General features: G+C 33.5%; 1 protein-coding gene across 3 annotated transcripts in view; it reads left to right on the top strand.

The window, feature by feature from the left end:
• Positions 1-13,759, top strand: part of CSMD3 (CUB and Sushi multiple domains 3) — a 1,242,212-nt gene extending 1,228,453 nt beyond the window's left edge. For all 3 annotated transcript variants that reach the window (XM_042973241.1, XM_042973240.1, XM_042973239.1), the window contains 4 exons: positions 2,322-2,434; positions 5,251-5,338; positions 7,404-7,539; positions 11,826-13,759. In XM_042973241.1, the coding sequence (XP_042829175.1) occupies positions 2,322-2,434; positions 5,251-5,338; positions 7,404-7,539; positions 11,826-11,985 (497 nt within the window). In that variant the 3' untranslated portion in view covers positions 11,986-13,759. The remainder of the gene's footprint in view (positions 1-2,321; positions 2,435-5,250; positions 5,339-7,403; positions 7,540-11,825) is intronic.
• Positions 13,760-27,030: the final 13,271 nt, after the last annotated feature.

Here is a 27,030-nt window from a genome sequence, read left to right as displayed (position 1 = left end):
ATGCTTTTTTCAAGCTCAGCTATTACCTTTGACTGTCATTCTAAATTCTTGTTCAGATATATTATTTATTTCTGTTTTGAGCAATTTTCTGGCTGTGATTTCTGCTTGAACTTTCTTTTGGGGAGAATTCCTCCATTTTGTCATTTTGTGTGTTTTAAAAGCTTGTTTTGTGTCTTGCACCTGAGTCATTCATGGATATTTTGATGTGGCTGGAATGAGACATCATGAAATAGAAAAGAACTTTTAATTTGAATAACTAATTTTTTCTGTATTCTCATAACACCAAAGAGGCAAGATCAGTGACCTGTAAGCTATTTTATGGACACAAAATCATTTCTTCAAGTGACAGTATTTAGGTGGACACCATAGTTTAAGACAGAAAAGGTAGAGCTACACTACTTTAAACAAGCATAAGGGATCCCCTATCCAACTGCTCAGCTTTTTCAAGTTTCTGTGTCCTCTTTCTAGTATAAATTTCCCTCATTATCTTTGATTGTTCTGGTTTTTCTGACATTTAGATATTTTCTCAAATGTCATCTCATCAACAGTACTCCTTATGACCCCATCTAAAGTAACTTTCTCATTATAAATACAGTCAGACACACTCTTAGACAGTCTTACCTGTTTCACTTTCTTCTTTTCATTGTTTGAAATTAGTATAGTATTAGTATAGAGTAATATGGTGTTACAGGATGTGATATGACATTTTGTTCATCTACACTCCAACAATGTAAGTTCTAAAAGGGAAGCTCTCTTGCCTTCCAGGTCATCACTGCTTCTCAGAAGCTAGAACAGCAGCTGGAACAAAATAGGCCTCAATGAATATTGTCAAAGTAATGAATTTGAATTATTGCTCTCATTTAAAAAATATTTTTAAATATTCATACTGCAAATATGTAATATATTTGTTTAAACTACTTGGCTGTATATATATCCTAAGAAATTATTAATAATAATTTGTGGTATCAATGAAATAGAAAATAAAATCATAATTATTGATTTTGCAAATTTTAGGATAACTATCAAACATAGTTTTGTATTATTGACTGATTCCCCATTAAACTCAGAGTTAAAGTATTAGTAGTTAATATGTATTATATTTTAAAAACTATACACAGCTACAGTGATATAAACTGCAAGAAGTTTTATATTGGCAAAAGAAATTCATTTAAATTGTGACTACTGATTTAACTTTGAGACATAAACATTTTTTTTTTATTTTAGAGATTTCTGAAAAATAAATGTATACTTAACCTAATCTAGAAAAATTTCAAAATAAATTCCTGCAAATATATAAAAACAAATAGATTAATTTGCCATCACAGTGTCCGTGGAAATCAATTACGATATTTTCCCAACAATATTATTTTTGATCACTTTTTTGTCTTCCCTTATTAGATGTAACCACTTAGGTCAAGATCTATGTGTCATCTTTGTATTCCCAGTCCATTCTTATGATACCTTATTACATAGGTGAAAGATTAAATAAATTAATGAATGAGTCATATTTCCACTATTAATCACAAAATTTTTACTTAGAATTTTTTTCTCCTGTTTTTCCCCTAAGCACATATTTCATATTATTCCTACTTGTAGAATACCCACTGTTTATGAAAAAAAATTATGTATATATTTTTACTTTTTTTATGCTATTTCCTATATTTACCTTCTTAAACTAAAAATTGTACTTGATTTTTAAGACCCATTCAAATACCTTTTCTCAATAAGCATTTCCTGATCACTCCATTGTGAAATGATCCCTCTCTGTTCTGGCCTTTTATTTATCATATTTTTTCATGTATTTCAGTTGATTATATATGTGACTTACATTTTCTACTTCATTGGAAATGCTTTTAAGCATCCTATCTTTAGATAGGAATGTATATATTCTTCTTTGTGGCTCCAGCAGCACTTAGAATACTCTTTCACAGGGTTGGCACCCAATTTATTATTAAGAAACCTATGAGGGATTTTAACGTTTGTTGTACATCCTTGAAGATTTTAAATCTTATTGGGGAATGAAGTCATTTTATTGGTAATATCATGGAATGATGTTATTAATAACAGTAATACTTAATTTTAATAACATAAGCAATTTCAACCCCACAATTAAAATTCAAGTTGAGAATTTCAGATGAGAGATTAACATATACTGTAGGATTTGTAGAAAGCCTTATGAATGAAGCTGGCCTTGACTTGGCCTTGTTTGATTCCTTTTCTTTTCACATATATTACCTTATATATTTAAGGAGTTAAAGATAATATAATGAAGCATAACTACTTACAAAATTAGTAGACTAAAATGTCCTTACATTTTACAGGGGTGTATAAAAGCCAGGAAGCTCGCCTAATGTTACACATCTACCTTATTAAAGTACCAATGCATGCTTCTGTGAAGAAAATGAAGGAGGACAATTGGGCCATGGATGGCTTTGTAAGTATAGTGTTTTAAATATCTTCTGCTGATTTTAATAACCAATTTGTGCTTTGGTTTGTCATTAAAATTCCAAAAAAAAAGGTGGTTTTCTAAATTGGGCTAATTATGAATACACATGCACATATAAAATGGGAAAATTACTATTATGGGTAAATTTTTTGTTTGGAAAAAAGATTCAATGTAAATACTTAGTAATCTAGAATGTTATACCTAGGGTTATTGGATTCTGATTAATATGCTTATATTTGTAATGTTTATGTGTATGAGAGTCATAGTTTTTCATTGCTTTCATTAAATGTATTTTGTCTATGACCAGTACTATGCAAAGTAAATCTGGATAAAATATAATTCATTCTTTGTATGGAATTACTATTTAAGACACATACAACATATTTACAAAATGCATAAAAAAATTAAGTATGCCATTACATTTAAGTTTTTTTCTCTAAATTTAACAGATTTAGAATATTTTATAAAGTTGTTTATGAAAATAAAGTGATGTGAATTACTTCATTTGGGGAGATGGTTGCCATAGCTTCACCGTGGAGTCACCCTGTCCTATTCAGCCACTTACATGAATGGAGTTTCTAAATTGGCAGTTGGAAGTAACTAGTCTTCCATTCATATATTGACCTGGAGTCTTTGCTAAAAAACAATGAGGAGAGCTCTGACTATATCCCCTCAAGCAACAGGTCTTCTTTTACAAGGAAGATCTAAAAGGAAAGAAGATAGTAGGTCATAGGCTTCTGTAAGTTTAGTGCCTGAGGGGGTAAAAACGTTTATCCTATTTCCCTATCGGCTGTTATTCATGGAATTGGAAATGAATTCATGTCTTCAATGCACTCAAATCATTTAGTTGTATTATTTTATCTAGGAAGCAAACAAAAAGAATTCATTTGTTTAAATATTAGAATTTAAGCTATTCTATTTAGAAGCATTTCATTTTTAAAAATGACCAAAATGAGTGTGATATCTGATAATAAAGAATAAACCACTTATTTCTGAAATGTCAAACGTCTATGGGTGGATTGGTATGATATTTTGCTTTTTAGGGTGAGGATTCAAGGTTTTTAACTTTTACAATACTATACAGGACTTGGGTAACTTGGTAACTTGGGTAACAATACTATACAGGACTTTCACAATACTCTACAGGATTTGGGTAATTAAAAGAAACTTCAGAATAAAGTCACATTACTAGTTATCAGGAACACTGAAATACATCTATTTTTAATATATTTATGAAATCAAATCACATTACATAAGTAAACCATTTTTTAAAAATAGGATTTTACACACATGCAAGGTACACGTAATAGCATTTATAGCAATGGACACAGCCACAAAATCTTGGGGTCAAATAAGTATTTCATTCTTTCTCATGTATGTGGGGTTAGTTGTGGGTGTTCCACTTGAGGCTGTGGTAGCAAGTTAAGGTCTGCTCCAGATGTCTCATTCTGGGGCCCAGGCTGAAGCACATTCTCTTGTCAGAGGTCAGAAGCTCTGAGGGGGAAAGTGGAAACATGCCCCCTTGCTTTAAATAGCTCTAATGAAATATAACTCATCTTCCTTACAATTCACCCATTTAAAATATGCAATTCGGTGGTTTTAAGTATATTGACATGTGTGTAACCGTCACCACAGTTGATTTTAGAATATTTCCATCACCTCAAACAGAAACTCCACACCCTTTAGCTATCACCCTACCCATTCGTCCCTCACCTCCACCCTGGCCCTAAGAAGACACAAATCTATTTTCTGAAATCTATAGATTTCTCTGTTTTGGATGTTCATATTTATGGAATCATATAATATGTAGTCTTTTGTGTCTGGCTTCTTTCACTTATTTTCATGGGAAACATGCCTTTTAAGGCTCAGACTTAGAACTGACCTACTGTCAGTTCCACCCATGAATCACTGGCCAAAGTAAATCACAGGACCAAACCCAATGAGTTGAAAGGGGCATTCTTCCCATGAAGGTTGGTGGGAGGGGAAGACGGAGTGCATACATGCTAAACAGTAATCGTATCTACAAAGTAGAGTTTTATTATATTTTAATTTTTAATAATTTTTTAACATTTTATTTCTTTTTGAAAGACAGAGACAGCATATGTGGGGGAGGAGCAGAGAGAGAGAGAGAGAGAGAGAGAGAGAGAGAGAGAAGACACAGAATGCAAAGCAGCTCCAGGCTCTGAGCTGTCAGCACAGAACTGATGTGGGGTTTAACCCACGAACTGTGAGATCATGACCTGAGCCAAAGTCAGTCGCTTAACTGACTGAGCCACCGCGCACCCCAATTTTTAATTGATCATTTGCTTTATTCTGTTTAATCATATCATTGTCCTCCCTCTTTTTCTTAGAGGGGGGACGGGCAGAAGGAGAGGGAGAAAGAGAATCTTCAGCAGGCTTCGTGCCTAGGTTGGAGCCTGACTTGGGACTCGGTCTCATGACTGTAGGTCATGACCTGAGCTGAAATCAAGACTCAGATGCTTAACAGCCTGAGCCACCCAGACTCCCCTAATTGCCTTTTTTTTGACAGTAGGCTTCTTAGCCTAAGAGAAATCTATATATCTATATAATTATATTAATGACCAACCCCCTATATTCTAATATCCTAATTACTTAAAAACAAAAATTTTCTTTTGCTTTTAATGGCAAATTTGCACAGTATGCCGTGTTTTATATCAGAGGGAAATAAAGAGGAAGGAACTCTGTATAATATTCATTTAAGTGTAAAACTGGATATTTATTAAGGCTGGAAAATATAGCCGGCTCCAATCCTCAGATTTAATCAACCTTATAAATATTTTTAGGTTTCTGCTGAGCCTGATGGAGCAACTTATGTATTTCAAGGATTTATTCAGGGCAAAGATTATGGGCAATTTGGACTACAAAGACTAGGTAATGTATTCATTTTCATTTTCATGTAGTTCCTTTATTACTCTAGACATCATAAGAAAATACAGTGTATTCTGTACATTAGGCACACTTACTACATTTTGAATTTGGCTTTGTCAGGTAAGTTATACATTGAAAAATTTGAAAGGCTTTTAAATAATCACACAAAATATTGATTCTCTATGTACCGATGCTGTACAGGGTTTGGTTTTTGTCAGATGTCTAATAAATATGACACACTGCCTTGCCTTTAGCAAGGAAAAAGGAGAAAAGTGATACAGATAGAAAAGAAAATATTAAACTGTAAATTATTTTATCTCATGAGAACTGCAGTACTTCTCTTCAGTTTGAATATTGTTGTAACTTTATTTCTCTTTTGAAAATGTAATAGCACTTTGAAAAATTCATACGGTCTGAAAAAGAAAATAACTTTGAGGAATAGACCCCTTTTTGGGACTTTGTGCTATTCAGCTATGTAAATTTTCTGTAGTGGGAGGCATAGGGTTTTTTCATTCTTCTTTTAAACTGTTTTAAAATATACATAGACATTTAATGGTCTTGCTTGAATATAATTATTGCCATAGCTTTCGGTATATAATTTTCCTAAAGTATATTGTCTTCCATTATTATATAGTGGTATTGACGTATAAAGAATAAACTCAGGCTCTAAAAACTACTACTTAGTATTTATCTTAAAAACTCCATTACTTTGAATGCTTATGTAAATATTCTGAGTCCCTGGAAAAATAAGGTAGGTAAGAAGGTATTAACTTGGACTAAGGTGTGACTTAACTGAATATAACTGTTCATCAAAAAATTAAAGTAGCTTTCTCTAAGTAAATAAAAATGATAAGATGTTCATTTCAGATAATGTCTTGGCCTAAAAGTATGTTAGTTTTGAAAACCAAATAAAACATTCATTAATACAGTACAGTTACACAGTTGTGCAATTTAATGCAAGATGTTTACACACACTAGTCTCAAAAGCATCACAAAAACTACATGTCTAAGACAGAACCTATAAAAAAAAAAGCAGCGATTTCTTTCTGGGGAACCTAAAAACAAAAAATAACCTGTCCATTATTTTTTCTTCCCTTGTCCTATGCCAACACGTTGACAAACCTGATTTTCTCATTTCCTAATTGTGCTAATGTCTTCCCTGTTTCCCCATCCCCAAGTAGAACACTTCTTCTCAGCCTGTGCTCTCTTACCACTTATCCTCACAAACAAGTTCTGTTGATTTTTAACTTCAAAATGCTCTTCCTAGTATGTTAGTATAGAGATCAATTTCCACTTCTATTTGGGTTCTCGCTCTAACCATTGATGTACACGTGCTTCCAGTCTGGCTTCCCTCAAGTTCATTCATTCCACCCTACCCACTGTCCTAAATTGTGTGTCTTATCATAGGGCCTTTTATTTCTAAATACCTCCACTTGTCCTTCACTGCAAATAGATACAAGTTTGAATTCTTTAGAATGATATTTATGGCTTTTTGGGGTCTGGCCATAGCTTTTTCAGGTTAGCAGCCTATTCCTACCACACAGATAATACCTACCTCCATAACTTTTCCACACAGCTACACCTAGTGCTTGTCACGTCTTCTAAATATGTCACTCACCTTCCTATTTCTAAGCTTAAGATGGTCCTGCTTCCTCCTCCATTCATTGTTCTACTGACTCTTCAAAGCCAAACTCATTGTATTCTCCAAAATACATTCTTATTTTGGAGAGATGGAATTACCCCTTCTCTTCCTAAAGCACATTGATCATTAATTCATGCCTGATGTATATGCTTTTTTGTGTCATTGTATTCTTTCTACAACTGTATGAACTCTTCAGTTCAGAGACTGCCTATTTTTTATTCTGTATCCTTTCCTGGAAAAAGATCTTATACATAGTAGACACTGCACAAACTTGCATGGAAATGAGTTGAAGGAGTTTCCTGAATTATTTTTGTTTACTATGTACATTTCCAAGTAGGTATCTTGATAAGGAAAGAAAATAATTGATTCATAAAAATAAAAAATCATGTGATAAAAGCAAGTTCACTTTTTTTTTTAATTTTATAGGACTGAATATGTCAGAAGGCTCAAATTCTTCAAATCAACCTCATGGTACAAACAGTAGTTCTGTGGCCATTGCTATTCTTGTGCCTTTTTTTGCACTTATATTTGCAGGATTTGGATTTTATCTTTATAAACAGAGGTAAGTTTGTTGATTTTACCTACAAAACCTTTCCCAAATCTTCCATTGCATGTTCTTTTTACTACTCTAGTTCAAATTGTAACTTCCATTTTTTTTTCAGTGTGTGCCAAATAGTGCAACAGGTTTAAAAACCTGGTTCCCCCTGCCTGCCCCCCACCATGCCAACATCACAAAACAAAAATTGCTCAGTGAATTTGCACATTCACCTTAACCCTTATTACTCTTGCCTGTCAATTTCCTGGCACGTGCTTAATCGTATAAGTTAGTTTTACATTATCCATGATAAGAATTTAGAGACACAAAAGCCAGGTTAACGTTGACATTGAAGAGGTGATACCTGCTGCCACATTTATCTAGAGAAGTGGAGAGAAGTTTGTGACCAAACCTCGTAGCGCACATCACAATACTGACCAGTTTTACCCAGGCAGACAGTTGGTAAAGTCTTCTAACCTTCTCCTTTTCTTCTGCTGCTTTTAGAAGATTATGCAATTAGTATGTTATATTTCTGACGTATCTAGTGTGTGATTATCCATATTATTAGTTGGTCCTTGTTTTACTAAGTCCATTACAACAATCCAAGTCAGGGGCTTTATTATGTAATTGTCTGCTATTTGGGACTATCTTTTATCAAGAAAATATATAGAGAGACAACCAGATAATTCAATGAATATTACCTAAATGCATTTTTCTCAAAACTGATACTTGTATTACACGTTTCAGTCTAGATTACCTAAGATATATATATATATATATATATATATATATATATATATATATATAAAATATTACATAAATTTGTAATAATTGAATATTAGCAGCTGCTTAGGCCTTGTCAATATCAGATTTTATTTACAACAACAAAAAAATCATCACTATATTTATTTATAAAGAAATCTGTTCCAATCCTTTTTTTGTTTTTAAACTATCTTTGTAAAAAACGCATAACCTAAAACCATTTAAACCATTCTAGGCATATAGTTCAGTGGCATTTAGTATACTCACTGTGTCCCAGAGCCATCATTGCCAGTTCCAGAATATTTTCATCGCTCCAAAAGGAAATTCTGTGCCCATTGATCAGTCATTCCGTATTCCTACCACCCCTGCCCTAGGCAACTGCTAATCTGCTTTCTGTCTGTATTTGTTTGCCTATTCTGGGTATTTCATATCAATGGAATCAGGTAACATGTGACATTTTCTATTTAGTTTCTTAAACTTAACATAATGTTTTCAAGTTTCTTCCATGTTATAGCATTTATCAGTGCTCCATTCCTTTATATGGCTGAATAATATTCTGTGGTATGTTTGAATGTGTTCTATTTAAATATGTCCATTCATCAGTTGATGGGCATTTGGTTTGTTCCTACATTTTGGCTATTGTGAATAGTGCTTATATATACACTTTGTGTACAACTTTTTGTTTGAACACATGCTTCAATTCTTTTGAGTATATACCCCAAAATAGAATTGCTGGTTTATATGGTAATTCTACATTTAACTAACTGGGGAAGCACCAAATTTTTGCAGAGTAACTGCACCATATTATATTCTCACCAGCAATGTATAACTGTTTTACTTTCTCCGCATCCATGCCAACACTTGTTATTTTCTGTTTTCTTTTCTTTTTCTTTCTTATTTTAATTATAGTTACCCTAGTATATGTGTAAAGTGGTATCTCATTGTGGTTTGGATTTGCATTTCCCTAATTACTAATGACACTGAACATCTTTTCACTGCTTTTTGGCCATTTTTCTTTGAAGAAATGCCTGTTCAAGTATCTGCCCATTTTTTAATTGTGTTGTTTGTCTTGTTGTTGATTGTAAGTGTTCTTTATACATTTTGGAGAGTTGACTCTTAGCATACATATGGTTTGATATATTTCTTCCTTTCTGTGAGTTGTATTTTCATTCCCTTGATAGTGTCTTGTCCTTTGATGTTCAAAAATTTCTCATTTTGATAAAGTCCAACTTATCTATTTTCTTTTGTTATTTGTGTTTGTGGTGTCATAGCTAAGAAACCATTGCCATTTTCAATGTCATGAATCATGGTCAGATTTACCTGTATGCATTCTCCGAAGAGTTTAATAGATTTAGCTCTTATATTTAAAAGTTTGGTTTGTTTCAAGTAAATTTTTCACGGCATAAACTATCCTGAAACTTGACATTATTTTCCATAAAGCTGTTGTTTAACATTAGTAAAATGACATTTCTTTTTATCTTCATGATTCTTGTCTAATTAGAAGGAAATGATGTTGTTCCTGGTTTTTATTGTGAATCTAGTTTGAAAAAAGAGAGACAAATACTTTCCACTAGAATTATGCACCTGGCAAGAGCAAATTTTAAGCAAAATTTGTCTATATGTCTATATAGGTAATGTCTATATAGGTAATGTCCTTGAAAAAAACTTAAGATAGCTTTAATCAAATTTATTGCTGTATAAATCATCTAACAATTGTTAGTATGGAGAAAAAGTCAGAAAATGCATTAGGGGTAGTAATAATAATATAATATAATATAATATAACATAACATAACATAACATAACATAACATAACATAACAGCAGATAAAGTAAGATGAAATAGTTGACATTTGTGATGTTTGGATGTAAACAAAGGAGTTGAGAAACCAAATTCTTTTAAGATGTATCCATTTTAGGAATTAGGTCCCAGAAACAGGTAGGGGCAAGTCTGCCTTTGTACCATAGCAAATGTCCTCAAATTATGCAGTGGGGTGTGGGAAACTAGAAATAAGAATTTCTCAAAAGAGAGGGAAATAGAGAAACAAAGCAGGAATTCAAGATCAGCAGGTTATGCCAACCATCCTAGGATCCGTGTGTTTTGTTAAGTAAAACCAAATGTTCAGTTATTAATAACTCTGGAAACTATTTTCATGACTTCATTATCTATAGTCATTTCTTCTTCGAGATTTTGAATTCATTGTTCTGGTGTATATCATTTTTTAAATTTAAATTTTATTTAAACTTCAGTTAGGTAATGTACCATGCAATATTTGTTTCAGGAGGAGAACTCAGTGATTCATCACGTACATACAATACCCAGTCCTTATCCCAAGTGCTCCCCTTCACACCCATCACCCATATAGCCCATCTCAAACCCACCTCCTTCCACCAACCCATAGTTTGTTCTGTATCATTAAGAGTCTCTTGCGGTTTGTTTTCTCTTCTCTCCCCTCTTCCCGTATGTTCATCTGTTTTGTCCTAGATTCTGCATATGAGTGAAATCATGTGGCGTTTGTCTTTCTCTGATTGACTTATTGTGCTTAGCATAATATATTCTAGCTCCATCCATGTTATTGCAAATGGCAAGATTTCATTCTTTTTGAGAGCTGAGTTATATTCCATGTATATACACCACATCTTTATCCATTTGGACTCTCCCCATAGTTTGACTATTATTGATAATGCTGCTATACACATTGGGGTGCACGTATAGCCTTCAAATCTGTATTTTTGAGTCCTTCTTTGAGATTTTGAATTTATGGTTCTAATGTATATCATTTTTAAGAAAATTGAGTATTTATGTTTCTGGGATACTCCAAGTATCTTCCCAAATTAGGCCTCAGTGTTAGTTGTCTGCTCTTTCTGAAATCCTTTTTTAATGCCTCCTCTTTGTTCTTCATGTCTCAGATTACATTTTATCTCTGCAGAGGTACTTTTCCTCATTACGCCTCCAAAAGTGGGGCCCAGTTCCTTCCTGTCATATCAACTCTTTTCCTTTTCATCAGAACAATTCTCATTACCTACTTTTTGTTTTATTTATTATTTTTTAATAAATATTTATTTATTAATTATTTTCTATCACTACAGTGATATGCCTAGGATCCATATGCATATGCCCGGGATCATGCTTGGTACATAATGAATGCTCAGTAAATATCTGATGAATGAATGAATGAATGAATGAATGAATAGTAATAAGATTTAAATTTTATTTTCATCATAATTTATTTATACGATACATGCTAATTCATAACGATTATTGTTGCATCAGAAAATTTAAATTTATAAGATTAGTCATATTATTGATACTTGTATTACTCAGATTGGTACTGTATATTAATATGTATTATATTAAATAATAAAAGTCACTCAGGATTTAAAAGTGACAGGTAAATTGTTCAAATTTGATCTGTTGAGTTTATAATTTCTCAATTAATGCTTTGAAGTTACATTACGCAGTAACAATGATAACTCAAGTATGTTATGTTTGAGCCCTACTGTGCTATTTCTAGAAAGTTAACACATAGCTAATCCATGTTCTCATCAACAGGACTGCACCCAAAACACAGTATACAGGATGTTCAGTTCATGAAAATAACAATGGCCAAGCAGCCTTTGAAAACCCCATGTATGACACCAATGCAAAGTCAGCGGAAGGGAAGGCAGTACGATTCGATCCCAACTTGAACACTGTCTGCACAATGGTATAACACGGCAACTCTTTGCCTTCTTCAGAAGCTTGGAAATCGACACACAACACAGTGCACATTTAGTTCACTGCTAAACAAATCAAAGCACACTTTTCAGGACTTGCTGGGTCACCTTTTCCTGAGGAATGATAGAGAAGAGTGTTTTTTCATAAACTGGACCCTAATTCTTCTTCATGTTTACCATGGAGAGTTTTACAGAAATTTGGCTGCACTCTGGGAGTGCTTACTCACAGTTTATTTGCTTTTTTTAAAAAGGAGATTATTCTAAAACATAAACTTCTTTGCATATATTGGAGGAGCATCCACTATCAGTATTTCTGTGCTTTATAAAGTATATTAGAGGGACTGGGTTTAAAAAAAGATATAGGGTAGAAAATAAGAGCTATACTTACAAGAGTCAATAGATCACTGACTTCTCTTTAACAGTCATGAGCCACATCATGCCCATGAGTCTATTTCACACCACTCTGTCAGCTACTCATTTTTGTTAATCGAGTCATTGTCTTCCTTATCTCCATGGTTATTTCAGATTGAGTCATGCCCTGAAATGTTTATGAGCTAATTTATGCCACAGAAGAGATAAGATTGCCTTCTCTGATTTGATTCCTTCTGGTACTTGTCCTTCAGTATCATATTGTCTCTATTTTTAGATTGGTCGTCATAGTTTCTGTAAATGGCAAGATCATTGTGCTGTTCTCCCAATTTCCCTCATTATGCTATAACCAAGATTATTCACTAAGCCATGGGGCGGTGTTTAAAACCTTGCTTCGATCTGTTTTGTCACCCAGAAACCACTCGAGCTGGCAAAAATTATCTATGGCAATGATGATTTTGCAGTTATTTGAGACACCAAACTTCCCATCCTTTACCACACTCTCCAAAGTTTTCGAAAGACCAAACAGAACCTATTAATCTGTTGCATTTAGTTGATGATATATGCCATTTTCCTTCCAAATGAGCCTTCAAATTTATTTAACATTGTTTTGAACTTTTATCAACCATGAGTTAAAAATGTAAGATCTTAAGCTTTGAACTTTTATCTAACAGTGAGTTAGACATACATTTTGGTCCAGCCCATAAATATAATGACTACAAAAAATTTACACTTTCAAATGACCAATATAAAGCTATTTCCTAAAGGCATAGGTTTTCCAAATTTTCACACATTTTAAACTTTCTATACTCTTATTCGTAAGAAGCATGTTTCAGATATGACAGGTTTCTCTCACTGTCAAATTAAGATACACATTTGCAAGTTATTGGTGGCTCATTTACAACTGTATCACAGTAATGCCAGCATATTGGTTTAATAGGTCATTGTCTTCCTTTTATAGCATGTTTTACTTCATTGAATAAATTACGTACCCAGTGTGAACTCTTTGTTGATGTCCCTCTCAAATACGGATAACTCTGTAAACAGTCTCGACTTTTTGTATCATGAGACAGAGTGCCTAAGAGAAATCATTGCACCCAGAAGCGCTGCTTGGATCTATCTCTACAACATTTAGTGAATTTCTTGTAAACCACTTTGAGATACATTGTTTTGGAAATTCATACAATTTTCTCAACATTGTACTCTACTGACAGGATGCTGTTTTAAATTTTATGCCATCAGTTATTTATTCTTGTTTATTCAAATGACTGCAATAACAATGATTCATTCATTAATGTTAAGGTTAATACATTTAAGATCTTGTTTAAACAATGTTTCTTCTGCAACTGGCTACTCCTCTTATATTAATGCATACACTTTTGTAAAGAAGTATATTTTTATGAAAAAAAAACTTTGTAAAAGTATGATGTAAATTTTCAGTGCAATGTAAACAAAATAAAAATGGATAATTGCTTTTGTAAAATGTGTATTCTTTTCAAAATTGTTAGTATACTGGATAGCAAAAGGAATAAACAGCCTACATTTATTTGGTGTTTTCAAGTTCCAAATTGCATGTTATATATACTTATTTAGCAACGTAATAATGAGACATGGGTGTTTTTCTTTATATTTTGCCGTTCCCCAAGTGTGACACTCTTTTAGAAGTAAACAGATTCCCACTAAACATTACAGTATCCTAACAATCTCGTCTTAGAATTTTCCTTAGATGTAAATATTTTAACACTAGTGTCTAAATTCGGGTGTATCTGATGATTTCCAATATTTCTGTAGTGTATTTTGTAGAGATACTTATTTTTAGCATACTTCCAAGGTATGGACTTAATCTTTTGAATAGCTACACTAAACTAATAGTCAAAAAATCTATTTGCCAGGGTGTAACATGTAAAATTTTGTATTCAAGAAATTTATCAAGTTTACAAAGTTTATCAAATTTATAAAGTTCAAAATACAAGTTACTTACGTTCAATTTTATAAGAGAACTTTTTCCCGAAACATATTGTCTTTATATTTCACAGCCTCAAACTCTGTTAAAAGTCTTTCTCTGTGCATTACACTTTCATTTGAGAAATGAATGCTTCTTGATATAATTATAGTTTCTTTCTAAACTTTAACTGTATTACTTCCACCATACACTCATTTCATGTCTTCTAAACTTTCCCTTGTTGCTGTTTGTCCTTAATTTTATTCCTCTCTGTGCTTTTTTCCTTCCTTTTTCTTTTTCTACTTTTTGATTTGCTTTTTCTTTTCTGCTATTTTTCGTAATATCCTTTTCTGTTTTACATGTCTTCTCCTTTTTAGCCTTTGATTATTTCTCATCTTAATGCCCAGTTTCTCCTTACTCTTCTCAAAAGTTAGCAGCAATTTTAGTGGAAGCAATGTTATTTTTATTTTTTACCAGCTTTATTGGAGTATAATTAAGCTATTTAAATTTCATGGCATGATGATAAATATATTTTTTTATGAGAGCATTTAAACTCTACTCTCTTGTACTTCCTTACGTTTAAGAACATTAAACCAACAGGTTCTACCCAGGATCTCTTGATACTGGAGGCTAAGGAGAATGACTGTGGAAATAGACCAAAGGGTCAGATTTCTTTTTAACTTGTCCTTTGCACGTACAAATGAGAGAAAGAAAAAATGAAACAGATATAACATTGGCTTAAAGAGTGAACAAAAATAACTAGATGATGCTCTCTTAAAGAGATTAAGAGAATACATTGTCTGTCAAAGTATTAATCTGTGTATTGATATCTATAAATTTAAAATAGACACAGTTTAAGTAAGGTAAAAAAAGATCTCTTCTGTAGCTTATAGAAATTCATGAGTCTAAGAAATATTTTAGAACAAGTAGTTTGAAATTTGCCTGAAAAAATATTGATTTGCTGCTTTTTTTTAGGATAACTTTGGAGGAAAGGGAATATTGATCCAAGAAGATATACATGTTGTAAAATTCTGAGAAATATCTTTCTGTCATCACTGCATGAGCTTGGTATTCCAAAATAATGTAAGAGCAGATTTAAAAGTTACTAGGGAGTAGAAATGGCCACTGGATATTAGATTTCATTCTTCAGTGTACAAGCAATGAAACCAGTGATCACCTGCCAAATACTTTCCCAACTTTTAATAAGTTCCCATGTGTAATAATTTTTATTAGCCTTGAAAAAGAAGTATATTCTATATATTCAAATTCATAGCTTTAAATTGTATTGCAGATCACAAAACAAGAAATCTGTGTTTAAACTTCCATAAGATTCAAACATTGCTTGTAACTATTAGGATATCTATGAAAATAGGATGAACCCAGATGCTTTCACGGGACCAATAAGATAAATAGTTATAGAGGAAAATGTAGAACCATCTACATAGTATGACTTAAAAGGAACCTAAAGGCCTTCATTCTCAGCAAGTGTCTTTACACCCTTGAGTTAAGATTGGTATCTCCTGAAGGGACTTGCTAGAATGAAATGCTAGGATATCTGTATGTTAGATATTCTGGAAATGTTAGAATATCTGGGGAATGTCATATAATAGCATTATAATCCTAATAGCCAATGAACACAGCCAATATGAAGCAAGTCTGTAAAGCTAGCATTCCTAATCCTATTTTTAAACCAAGACTTTTCCCAGACTATGATACTCTTTTTAGAATGATGCTTTTAAATACATAAAGTGAAATATAAAGGAAATTATAAATAAATAGTAAAAAAGTTACAAAAATATTGTGTTATAATATATATGTAACAATGTGCATATGTATAAATATATACTAATATACATATGTATACATATATACATACTTCTTTACTATACATTAAATATGTAGCTAATATTGTCTGTAATTTTGTAGAGTATTATAAATAATACTTTGAGATATTTGTGACATTTCACATGACATGAAAATATCTGTGATTTTTATTAGTGACAAAATCAGAGATTATTTTTGCCCAAGTCTTTAACAGAAAGAAAATACTATATTTTAATAAAAATATCAGTGAAGATGAAGGTAGAACTTTTTCCCATGCAAGTTTCCAAACTCTTTGAATTCTACTGGCATATCAAGTTAATAACCCTTCCTTAGAGGTTGGAATTCACAGCAAGTACTTTGAGGGGGCAGGGAAGAAGCAAACATTGATTGTTCTCTTGAGCTGTTGGCAATGAAAATGGAATGTTTAATTTGAACTTTGGTTACCAAATAGCAGCATAAAGTCAATGGACTCGAAGAAGGAATCCCCAGTGAGAAGGTGTAAGTATAGATAGTATAATGTCATTAATCAATTAATTTATTAAAAGCAAATATTTTCTAACATTAAATATATGTATATTACTTTACTGTGAGGTATAAAAGATATTGGATGAGTAAAAATATAAGAAACACATGGATCTTATCCTGAAGTAACTTAAAATCTTGTCAAGCTATTAAACAATTGTTAAAATAATATGCCACACAATAATCCTGTGCAGTAACTATTCACAATTTCAATGAGGAATGCATATTTTCTCTTCTATTTCATCTGTGTGTCTTTCCAAAGGATCTTTATGAGTTGAATGAAACTTTATCTATCAAATGTCATTTTCAATTTAATGGGGGAAAAACACCTAGAGTTTCAATAGAAATCAATTAAACAAGACAAGACAAAGGTCAAATTTTTATTTAAAGATATGCTATTTATTAAGGGAAATCTGTCTTCCTTTTCACCTAGTAGTTCCATTCAATAGGTTATTTTTTTAAAAAGCCAGAGAGTGGGTATTTGACATGGATTTTCAAATTATGTATTATTTACATATGGTGGAAAATATATCACTAGCTACCAGTGTGCAAGTGTCATAAATGTTCACTGATCTGGGGATCTTTTGAAAGGACCATACGTTTGTCACTGTTAAAATCATATTTCAAAGTTAATGACATGAAGATTTCAATGTTTAAACAAAAACTACTCGTTTCTCTCTCTCTTCTACTCCCTTTTCTCTGCCTCTCTCCATTTTTCTTTTTTTCTTCCAAATACATGCATATACAGACATAAATGTCTTGAAACAAATTAAAACAAATAGTAGTTATGATTATCAGGATTGTAATGATTACATACATATTTTTTTGTTTTGGGTTTTTCCAGAGTGCATACACTTAATATTATTATAAAAATATAATAGTTTTACATGAAAAAAGTAGCTTAAAATTTAAAAGTAGATTTTACTTTTTTTTCTGATAATTTTGCTTAGAAGAATATCCACACCTAGAAGTGATAGCAGAAGAGCCTGAGCTCAGGACACTCATGTCCACTGTGTCAATATGAATAAAAACCCAAAAATTAAAAGGGATAATGTCTACACAAAACAAATTGTTTAAATGAGTTAAAGAAAAGTGAGAATAAAATTAGTAAATCTATTAATAATTATTTTTGTCAAGCATCTATATTTTTTACTTTCCTTTTGTGGTTTGCATTGCATCAAAATTGCCTGGAATAAAATATTGCATGAACAGGTAGTTTTTTCCTTGAAAATTAAACTTCCTGTAAAAATGTAAAGTATAGAAAAGATCCTGAGCCAATTTTTTTTTTATTTTGTATGTTTTAAAAAATAAATATTTCTCCAAAAACTGTAGTAGTAGATGCTTAACTTTATAGAATAGTTTTTAAATGTCAAAAATCTTAAAAAGTACTTGACCAGGAGTTGGCTTTCTTATGATTATTCCTGTGAGTCTATGGAGTTATGAATCTCTTTTTCTTTAAAGCAGTAACATTATCCAACCGAAGCTTTTTATTTTACATTGCATTTTCCTGTTATTAAGATGTATTTAAAGTACTTTTCCTTGAATAGTGTCACATAACTAAGTGCAAAGCATCATTATTAAGTGACACTTTAAAATATTCCTTAGCACTAAAAAGGAGCAGAAACCGTATTATTTGCCCAGGAATTTAATAAGTGGTTTCTTTATACAAAGGACATTTTAGCTGTTTGTATGCCCCTTCACCCCTACTCACCACATGATGTAGCTAATGGCAAATCCTATCAGCAACTCATTTGGGAAAGCAAAGCTCAAATTTTTACGTATAAATGATTTGATGCACTTTTTTAGTAGTAATAGACTTCAGCAATACCTTGTTGTTTAAAATTGCAATTTCACTTTCAGCTCTCTGGATATGACTGATATCAGATGACAAAGATGCATTTTTAGAGAATGAAAGTAAAAGTAATTTCGGTATAAAGTATGGAAAAGTTAATGTTAACGGAGTCACTTCAAGAATCAACAAACACATTTATTCATAAAATAAGTTTAATATGTAAACTATTTTTGAATGGCAAAACTAATAGTTCTTGTATAATACTTGTTTTGGAAATGCAAATCTATGGGGTTTGCACAGTGATAATTAACTCACAATCTACCTTTAAGTAACATCATACTTCTTCATGCATCATGTTAAAACCTTACAACAGTATACTTTCATTTCTTCCCCCCCAGGCATTTTACCACTGTTTTCATACAGTTTACTTTTATTTTTACTTATATTATAAAACCCACAAAGCATTGTTATTAAAAGTCAACTAAATTTTAAATAATAAGAAAAAGGTATGTTTATTTACTTACATAAACCATTTCTGGTGCTCTTTATTAGTTGTATAGATCCAGAGTGACTTCTGTCATCATTTCCTTCCGTCTGAAAGACTACTTTTTTGTTTCTTTCTTGTTTAAATGTTAGCATTTTGGGCGCCTGGGTGGCTCAGTCGGTTAAGCGGCCGACTTTGGCTCCGGTCGTGATCTCACAGCCGGTGAGTTCCAGCCCCGCGTTGGGCTCTGTGCTGACAGCTCAGAGCCTGGAGCCTGTTTCGGATTCTGTGTCTCCCTCTCTGACCCTCCCCCGTTCATGCTGTCTCTCTCTGTCTCAAAAATAAATAAACGTTAAAAAAATAAATAAAAATAAATAAATGTTAGCATTTTTACAAGCTTAGAGGAAGATCTTTTGACAATTATGTTTTGATCGTTTGAAAATTCACTGGATGGGCTCAGTAGTAGAATAGAGATGACAGAGGAAAGAGACGATGAACTTGAAATAGAATAATATATATCATTCAAACTAGACCATAGAAATAAAAATGATTGAATAAAAAATGAACAGAGTCCCAGAGACCTGTGAGAAAATATCAAAAGGTCCAATATACATGTTATTGGAGTAGTAGGAGAGAAGAAGTTCAGGGCTGAGCAATTCTTTGAAGAAATAAATGTCAGAAGTCTTATTAAATCTGATGAAAAACAAACTTATGGATTAAAGAAGCTCAGTGAGCACCAAGGAGATGCATTCAAAGAAATCCACTTCTAGACACATCGCAACTAAATTACTGAAAAAGCAGGTGGACATAGATTGAGTAAAGGAGGGCAAAGTGATGAAAGAACTATATCCCTATAGTGATGGAAAGCTCTGTTCTCCTCCCTGACGTCTTTTCAGAGGCCAATTTGTTAGAACACAGAAGTTAACCAGAGATTTTCTTTAGGCTGTGGTACTCAAGCCAAGTCTTATGCTCTGAGCAACTTTAGAAATCTGCAGACATGTTTGGTTTTTGTTAAAATAAACTCTTCACCTCTAGAGTGCATCCAGACATCTTGGTCTTTCAGAAAGAGCTGTAGTCTAAAGGTATATGAAGCAGGTATAGGGAAAGATGAATTCAGCTTTGATGATTTCCCATCAAATCTGAAGACAGGAAAATAAAACAAGACAAAAGCAAATTTCACAATTTCCCAAGAGCGCCTTCCAGCTTGAAAGTTTGACTTTATTCAACAAAGATACTACCAAGCTATTGTAAGCTCCTGAACTATTTCAAATTCCTTCTCATCTATAAAGAAGAGTTTAGGTATTGCAGTTAAAAGCATGTTGAGGAACTGAAATGCGGATATGAGAGTCTATAAACTGTGACTGACAGCAAGATGCAAGTTCAGCTCTGTATTTCTCTGGTCCAAAGTCATACCCCTTTTTCCCATTAAAAAAAATCCATATGTATAATTTATAAACAACATCTCACTTGTCAAAAACAACACACTCTTAAAAAGCCAAGAGAAAAAATAGTTGATTTATCCAGGGAAGAGTTAATCAAGTTATAACATTCAGAAAAAAATAAATAAAACGGGAACAATTTTCAAGGGTTTTACTACGAACAAGACTGGTGAAATCTCTTGAGGGTATCAGGGGCGTTATATCAAAAGGAAACTTATCACAACAATCTCTTTAGGAAAAGGAGGGTACGATTATTAATAAAACCATACTCATAAGAGAGTTTTTTGTAGTGGAAGGAGTTCGACAGGATTATTAGTGTTTCAGCTGCCTAATGTTGCAGCTAGTTTCTGTTTTCCCTGAGTGGCAAAGAACTAAAGAGGGATAGAGGTAGACACCTTTGATTTGATGAGAATGTGTATTCCATGACCTTCAATCATTCATAGAAGGGAATGCTTATCACACTCAAAAGAGAAGTTTGTTGTTTATTTTTCTTAAGTTTAAGAAAGCATCTGAAAATAGAAGAGAAAAGGAAAACAAAGGAATGCAAAATAATTAGGGAATTGTTCAAGTCAAGTGAATTACAATGATATTAAGGACATTGAAAAGGTGTTTTTTGTTTATTTTTTAAAAGTATGTATGTCGTACTTAAACATCTTTTTTCTTTAACCCTCTACTGTATTTGGCTTTCTATTTTATTGATCCCATATAACCCTCGTCAGCTCTCTCCTTAACTCCTCCAGAGTACGCACTACTCATTATTGTTAGAAAAACTGAAGAAATAATGTTGCCTGGGGGCACCTGGGTGGCTTAGTTGTCAGGCGTCTGACTTCAGCTCAGGTCACAATCTTGTGGTTCCTGAGATTGAGCCCCACCTCAGGCTCTGTGCTGACAGCTCAGAGCCTGGAGCGTGCTGCAGCTTCTGTGTTTCCTTCTCTCTCTGCCCCTCCCCTGATCATGCTCTAACTCTCTCTGTGTCTCAAAAATAAAAAAATAAATAAAGGAAAGAATATTGCTTGAATTATTTGCAAGTATACACTACATAATTTCAATTGGATTCTCTTTGCTACTCATCATTTTGTTTATTGTTTACTGCTTTCATTTTTTCAGACACATTTTATCCAAATAAGCTAACAGTCATATCCTTAACTATTTCAAGAAATTCCCATGGAATGCTTTTAATTTCTTTCCTTTGTATCTTTAAAAGTCTTATTATCTTTTAGCCTTTCTATTATCAATTTGCGGTCCTGTAAATTTATGTGTTTCCACTTTATTTTCTTTTATCTCACAACTTTTCCCTGGTGGCCTGTCATTCTTGACATTTTTACGATCACCACTTTGTAAATTACTCCTAAATATCAAGCCCTGGCCAATTCTCCCATTTGAGAAACATATCAAAAAACTATTGGCTGGATATTTCCAACTATAAGGTTTTTCCAGCTTTTTAAATTCAACATTTTTGAACTTGAACTTATTAAACATTATGATCAATTCTCTTAATTACCCTAAGTGCATGAATGACATCACCAGATCTACCCAAGCTAGAAAGTTGAGCTCTATCTGATCGAATTACTCCTTTCAACATTATTGTGTTGAATTAATATTTTCAATCTCACACTTCCTGCATGCATTTCTTCTCATATTCTCATGCTCAACATTTTAGTTTAACTATTGTTGGACTATTGCAGTGATCTCAATGCAAATTTACCAACCTTAAATATATTTTAGGCAGAAATGTAAGATTAATTTTTGTAAGCCCAGTCATATGAAAATCACTCCCTACTCTGAATACTCATGTCAAGTAAATTCTCAATTTCTCTGCTGGAATTTGAGTTATTCTGAATTTTTCCCCCAGACTTTAGTACACAGTATTGGTTGCCTACCTACAGCTATCTTCCATTCTTCTACCTATATCCCCACTCTTGTTTGTTAATAGAGCCTTCTGCTTCTACTGTTTCCCCACAGACACTAGCAAAATTCTGATTAGTTTAAGCCTAGAGAGGTTTGTACTATTGCCTTTACCAGTGCTTTGTTAATGATGAAGCTTGTGAACCAATCCTACCTCAAGAGGGAAAGTTTGCTAACATCATTAGAAAATTCCTTGCTAGTTAAAAAGTCACACTGAAGACAATCAATCTGCTGGATATTGTCATGTTTGATTATGACACTTAATGTGCAGTGGCCATTTTATAACTGAGTGAGGGAGGGAGTTTGCATGAGGAAATCCAGCACACTGAGGTTGGCTGAAAGTTGGAAAATAATATCAAGAATCACAATTGTTGGGAACATTGAGGCAGTGAAAACTATCCGTGGGACTCCCTTACCCGTCAATTTCTTGTCTTTTAAAGTAATATTTTCTGTATTTTTGAAGCCGGTTGAGTTTTCTATTACCTATAAATGAAAATATACTTCAATGTCCTTATACTGCAATTCCCACAAAAAGTACAGATGTTTATGTCTACATTAGATCTGCACCACTTACAAACTATTTAACTTTGGACTGATCTTTAACTTCTCAATCTCTCAGTTTTTTCTTCTGAAAAACTGGAATAATAAAGTACCTAATTTTGGGGGCCATTATGAGGTTAAGTAAGTTAGTACCAGTAAAACACTTAGAACAGTGAATGGCCCAATCAAAATGCTCAATAAAGGCTATGTATTGTTGTTCTTTTATTTTTATTTACATTCTTCCTACTCATGCAAATTCCCAGGATGGTCAGGTAGCCCATCTCCATGTCATAGGTAAGATATTGCTATGGAGAATTTGCGTTCCTCCAAAATTCATATGTTGAAGTTCTACCCCCACCCCCCACACCAAGGTGATGCTATTAGGATGAGAGGCCTTTAGAAGGTGGTTAGGTCATAGGAGTGGAACACTCATGAGAAGGATTATTGCCCTTTTCTGAAAGACCCTAAGAGCTAGCTTGCACTTTCCTGCCATGTGAGGTTACAGTGAGAAGATGGCAGTAAGGAAACACGCTCTCACAAGACAACAAATCTGTCAGAGACTTCATCTTGTACTTCCTGGCTTTCAGAGCTCTGAGAAATAAAGTCTTGTTGCTTATAAACTGCTCAGTCTACAATTATTTGTTACCACAGCCCAAAGAGACTAAGAGATTCATTTTTATCTCAAGCTTTTTTTAACAGGAAACTTCCAGTCTCTAAGTCAAAGCAAGAGAGGTATGAAGCATGGACAATGACCATCACTTCCTTTCATTGTCCATTGTCAGAACTATCACAGGAACCCAACTTAATGTCACGGGTAGCTGAGACATGTAGCATAGGATAGGAAATATTTGATCAAAACCGTCTCTGTCACGGTTCCTTTTTCTGCTCGCCAAATCTCCCTTTACCACCTGTTTCTACACATTAAACACACTTGACTGCTTTCTAAGAGACACATCTCAAAATCCCATCCAAGCTTTATCCAGCTTCAACTTCAGGGTCTACAGATAGTGTGTGGTACTCTCTCCATTAGGACAGACGAAGCTACTTTTTGTCCAAGCTACCTGCTTCCTTTTCCCTGAGCACATACACTCATCATGGAATGTGGTATTAGTTTCCTGAGGCTGCTGTAACAAATCACCACAAACCTAGTGACTTCAGAGAAATTGATATCTCATAGTTCTGGAGGCGAGAAGTTTAAACCTGAGCTGAGTTGTGCTCCTTCTAAGGGCTCTAACAGAGAATCAATTTTTGCCTCTTTCAGATTCTATTGGCTGCTCTGAGATTCCTGGTCTTGTGTCACCCCACTCTCTGCCTCCGTCTTCATATGGTGTTCTCCTCCTTCTGTTTTCCTTTGCATCACTTATGAAGACACTTATGATAGCATTTAGAAATACCTGAAAGATACAGAATAATTGACTCTTCTCAAGATATTTATTTATTTATTTATTTATAATTTATTGTCAAGTTGACTAACATACAGTGTATACAGTGTGCTCTTGGTTTGGGGAATAGATCCCCATGATTCATGGCTTACCTTCAACGCCCAGTGCTCATCCCATCAGAACCCTCTTCAATGCCCATCACCCAGTTTCCCCTCTCACCCCCATCAAACCTCAGTTTGTTCTCTGTATTTAAGAGTCTCTTGTGGTTTGCCTCCCTCTCTCTGTTTGTAACTATTTTCTTCCTCTTCCCTTCCCCCATGGTCTTCTGTTAAATTTCTCAACTTCCACATATGAGTGAAAACATACTTGTCTTTCTCTGACTGACTTATTTCATTTAGCATAATAGACACTTTTCAAGATATTTAATTTGATCTCTCCTACAAAGATTTTTCTTTCTTTTTTTCTTTCTTTCCTTCTCTCTCTCTCTCTCTTTTTTTAAATAAGGTAACATTTACAAGTTCCAGTGACGAGGACTTGATATTGTTGCATGACCACTATTCACCCGACCACAAAAATGATAAAGATATTTTGGCACTAGAGAATTTGGCACAAGGAATTAAAAAAATAAATGGTAGGGCTGAAGCACAGAGAGCAAAGGAGAGAGAGTGGGAAGATAAGCTAGAGAGAAAGGAGGAATCAGATTAATAGAGCTTTGTAGGACACTCTAGAGGGTACTAATTCAAGCTGATCCAAAGCCCCATAATGTATTCATTCTTTTTTATATGTAATGTAGATTAAGGCCTCATTTTAAGATGATGTAGAAATTGAGATCTCCCTTCCTGATAGACTCAGCTGTGAAAAATGCTGTTAGCCAATAGTCTCCAGCTGCTATATCTTTGGGATCTGCCATAGCATTCACTTTGAGGTCGTACTTTTCCTTTCTCTAATAATTCAAACACATTTTTTCCCAGTATATCTTTTGTACTTCCAATACCATGCTGTTTGCTGTAAGACCTGAACAGGCACCATTGGTAAGTGGAGTCATCCAAGAAGGCAGGTGTTTTTATGGAGTTACCTGGCAAAGAGGATTACATCCCAAGTGGTATGTGGGGTATGAATTATCCTCAGAACAAGGTGGCAGCCTATTACTAAAGATTTCACTGGTGATTATCTGAGAAAATGGTATGGTGAGGGGAACTAACTTGCCAGTGCAATGATTCAGATATTTGAAAGGTATAGGAGAACAATGTGTAAAAGTGAAGGGTAACTAGCTGGTTATTACTAAGCTGTATTAATTCTTCTAATGGAGGAAGAATACTTTCTTAACAGAAAAAAAAAGCAGAATTATTTCATTTAACTTCTCTTTCCTATAAATTGAGTACTGTTAACATGTTTCAAGTCATTAATATTAGTTAACTGATCAAATTAGTGGGAATTTTATCTAATACTTACATTGTTATGCTAAGCAATGGTTTTCAAATTCTACTGTCACCAGAGTTTCCTGAGACCCTATTTAAAATACACAAAACTCAACAATACATTTTGACTGAATAGTTTCAGGGACAAGTCAGCATTTAGACAGGCATTCCAGAGTATAGGCTTTCTAAAGAGCCTTAAAGAAAGTATACCTAGATTTGAAATTGAATGCTGTACTCAATAACGTATCAGAATATACATAATATTCATTTCAAGGTTGTTTTAATGTAAAATTTGGAACTCTGATGTTCTCATTATCTTTTAGAGCAATGTGATTAGAATAATTAGGGTTTGGAAGGACAGGCCAAGTCTTAAATAATATTCTCTCATGTTTATATGTTTGTTCTGATCTAATGAAGCTTGAAAGAGTCCAACTGTTGCCCTAATGTCTGATATATTTAGTAAAAATCAAATTAGTCATATCTCCCTTAGTTCCTTTGGTAAGCTGCCTATCTACACAGCTCACCTGGAGAACTCACCAGCCATAAACAGATAAGACAAATCATAACTTTGTTTTTGAGGAGTGAAAAATAGTCATCCCAAGATACCAGATTAATCTTCCCCACTCCTAGTAGGCTGCCAGAAAAGGTGGATGGAAAGATACCTGTGAATTTACAAACTGAACACTTTTGTTAATTAAATGTTGTTATAAATGAAATAAAGGGGGGGATGTTTCAGAAGAGAATTATTTTGCCTAGTAGGCCACAATTCCTAAATATAGCTGCTAAATCAGAATTGTGTATGTTGGGAGTCTAGAAGGAGAAGCAGAATGAAAAGCTCTAGTGGAATTTCATAACATTTTACAGCTTCTCGTATTTGCCTGGTTCAATTATAAAAACCTGAAATACCACTGCATTACATTAGTGCATACAACCATCTTCTCTCAATAGCATGATCATACGAGTTTCCCTGCTCGTCTGTCTGCTTTCACTCTTGTGGGCTTCTAGTTCCTTTTCTTTTTCTTCTTCTTTTTTAACCTTTATTTAAATCCAGGTTAGTTAACATACAGTGTAACAATGGTTTCAGTAGAATTTAGTGATTCAGCACCTATGTGTAACACCCAGTGCTCATCCCAGTGAGTACCCTCCTTAATGCCCATCACCCATTTAGCCCATCCCCCCACCCAATACCCCTCCAGCAACCCTCGATCTGTTCTCTGTCTTTAAGAGTCTTATGGTTTGCATCCCTCTCTGTTTTTATCTTATTTTTCCTTCCCTTCCCCTATGGTCATCTGTTGTGCTTTTTAAATTCTGCATATGAGTGAAATCATTATTTGTCTTTCTCTGACTGACCTACTTTGCTTAGCATAATACACTCTAGTTCCATCCACATTGTTGCAAACAGCAAGATTTCATTCTTTTTGATA

The sequence above is a fragment of the Panthera tigris genome, chromosome F2, assembly GCF_018350195.1.
Source record: "Panthera tigris isolate Pti1 chromosome F2, P.tigris_Pti1_mat1.1, whole genome shotgun sequence".
In the NCBI taxonomy this organism is placed as follows: domain Eukaryota; kingdom Metazoa; phylum Chordata; class Mammalia; order Carnivora; family Felidae; genus Panthera; species Panthera tigris.
This window is presented reverse-complemented; position numbering and strand designations above follow the sequence as displayed.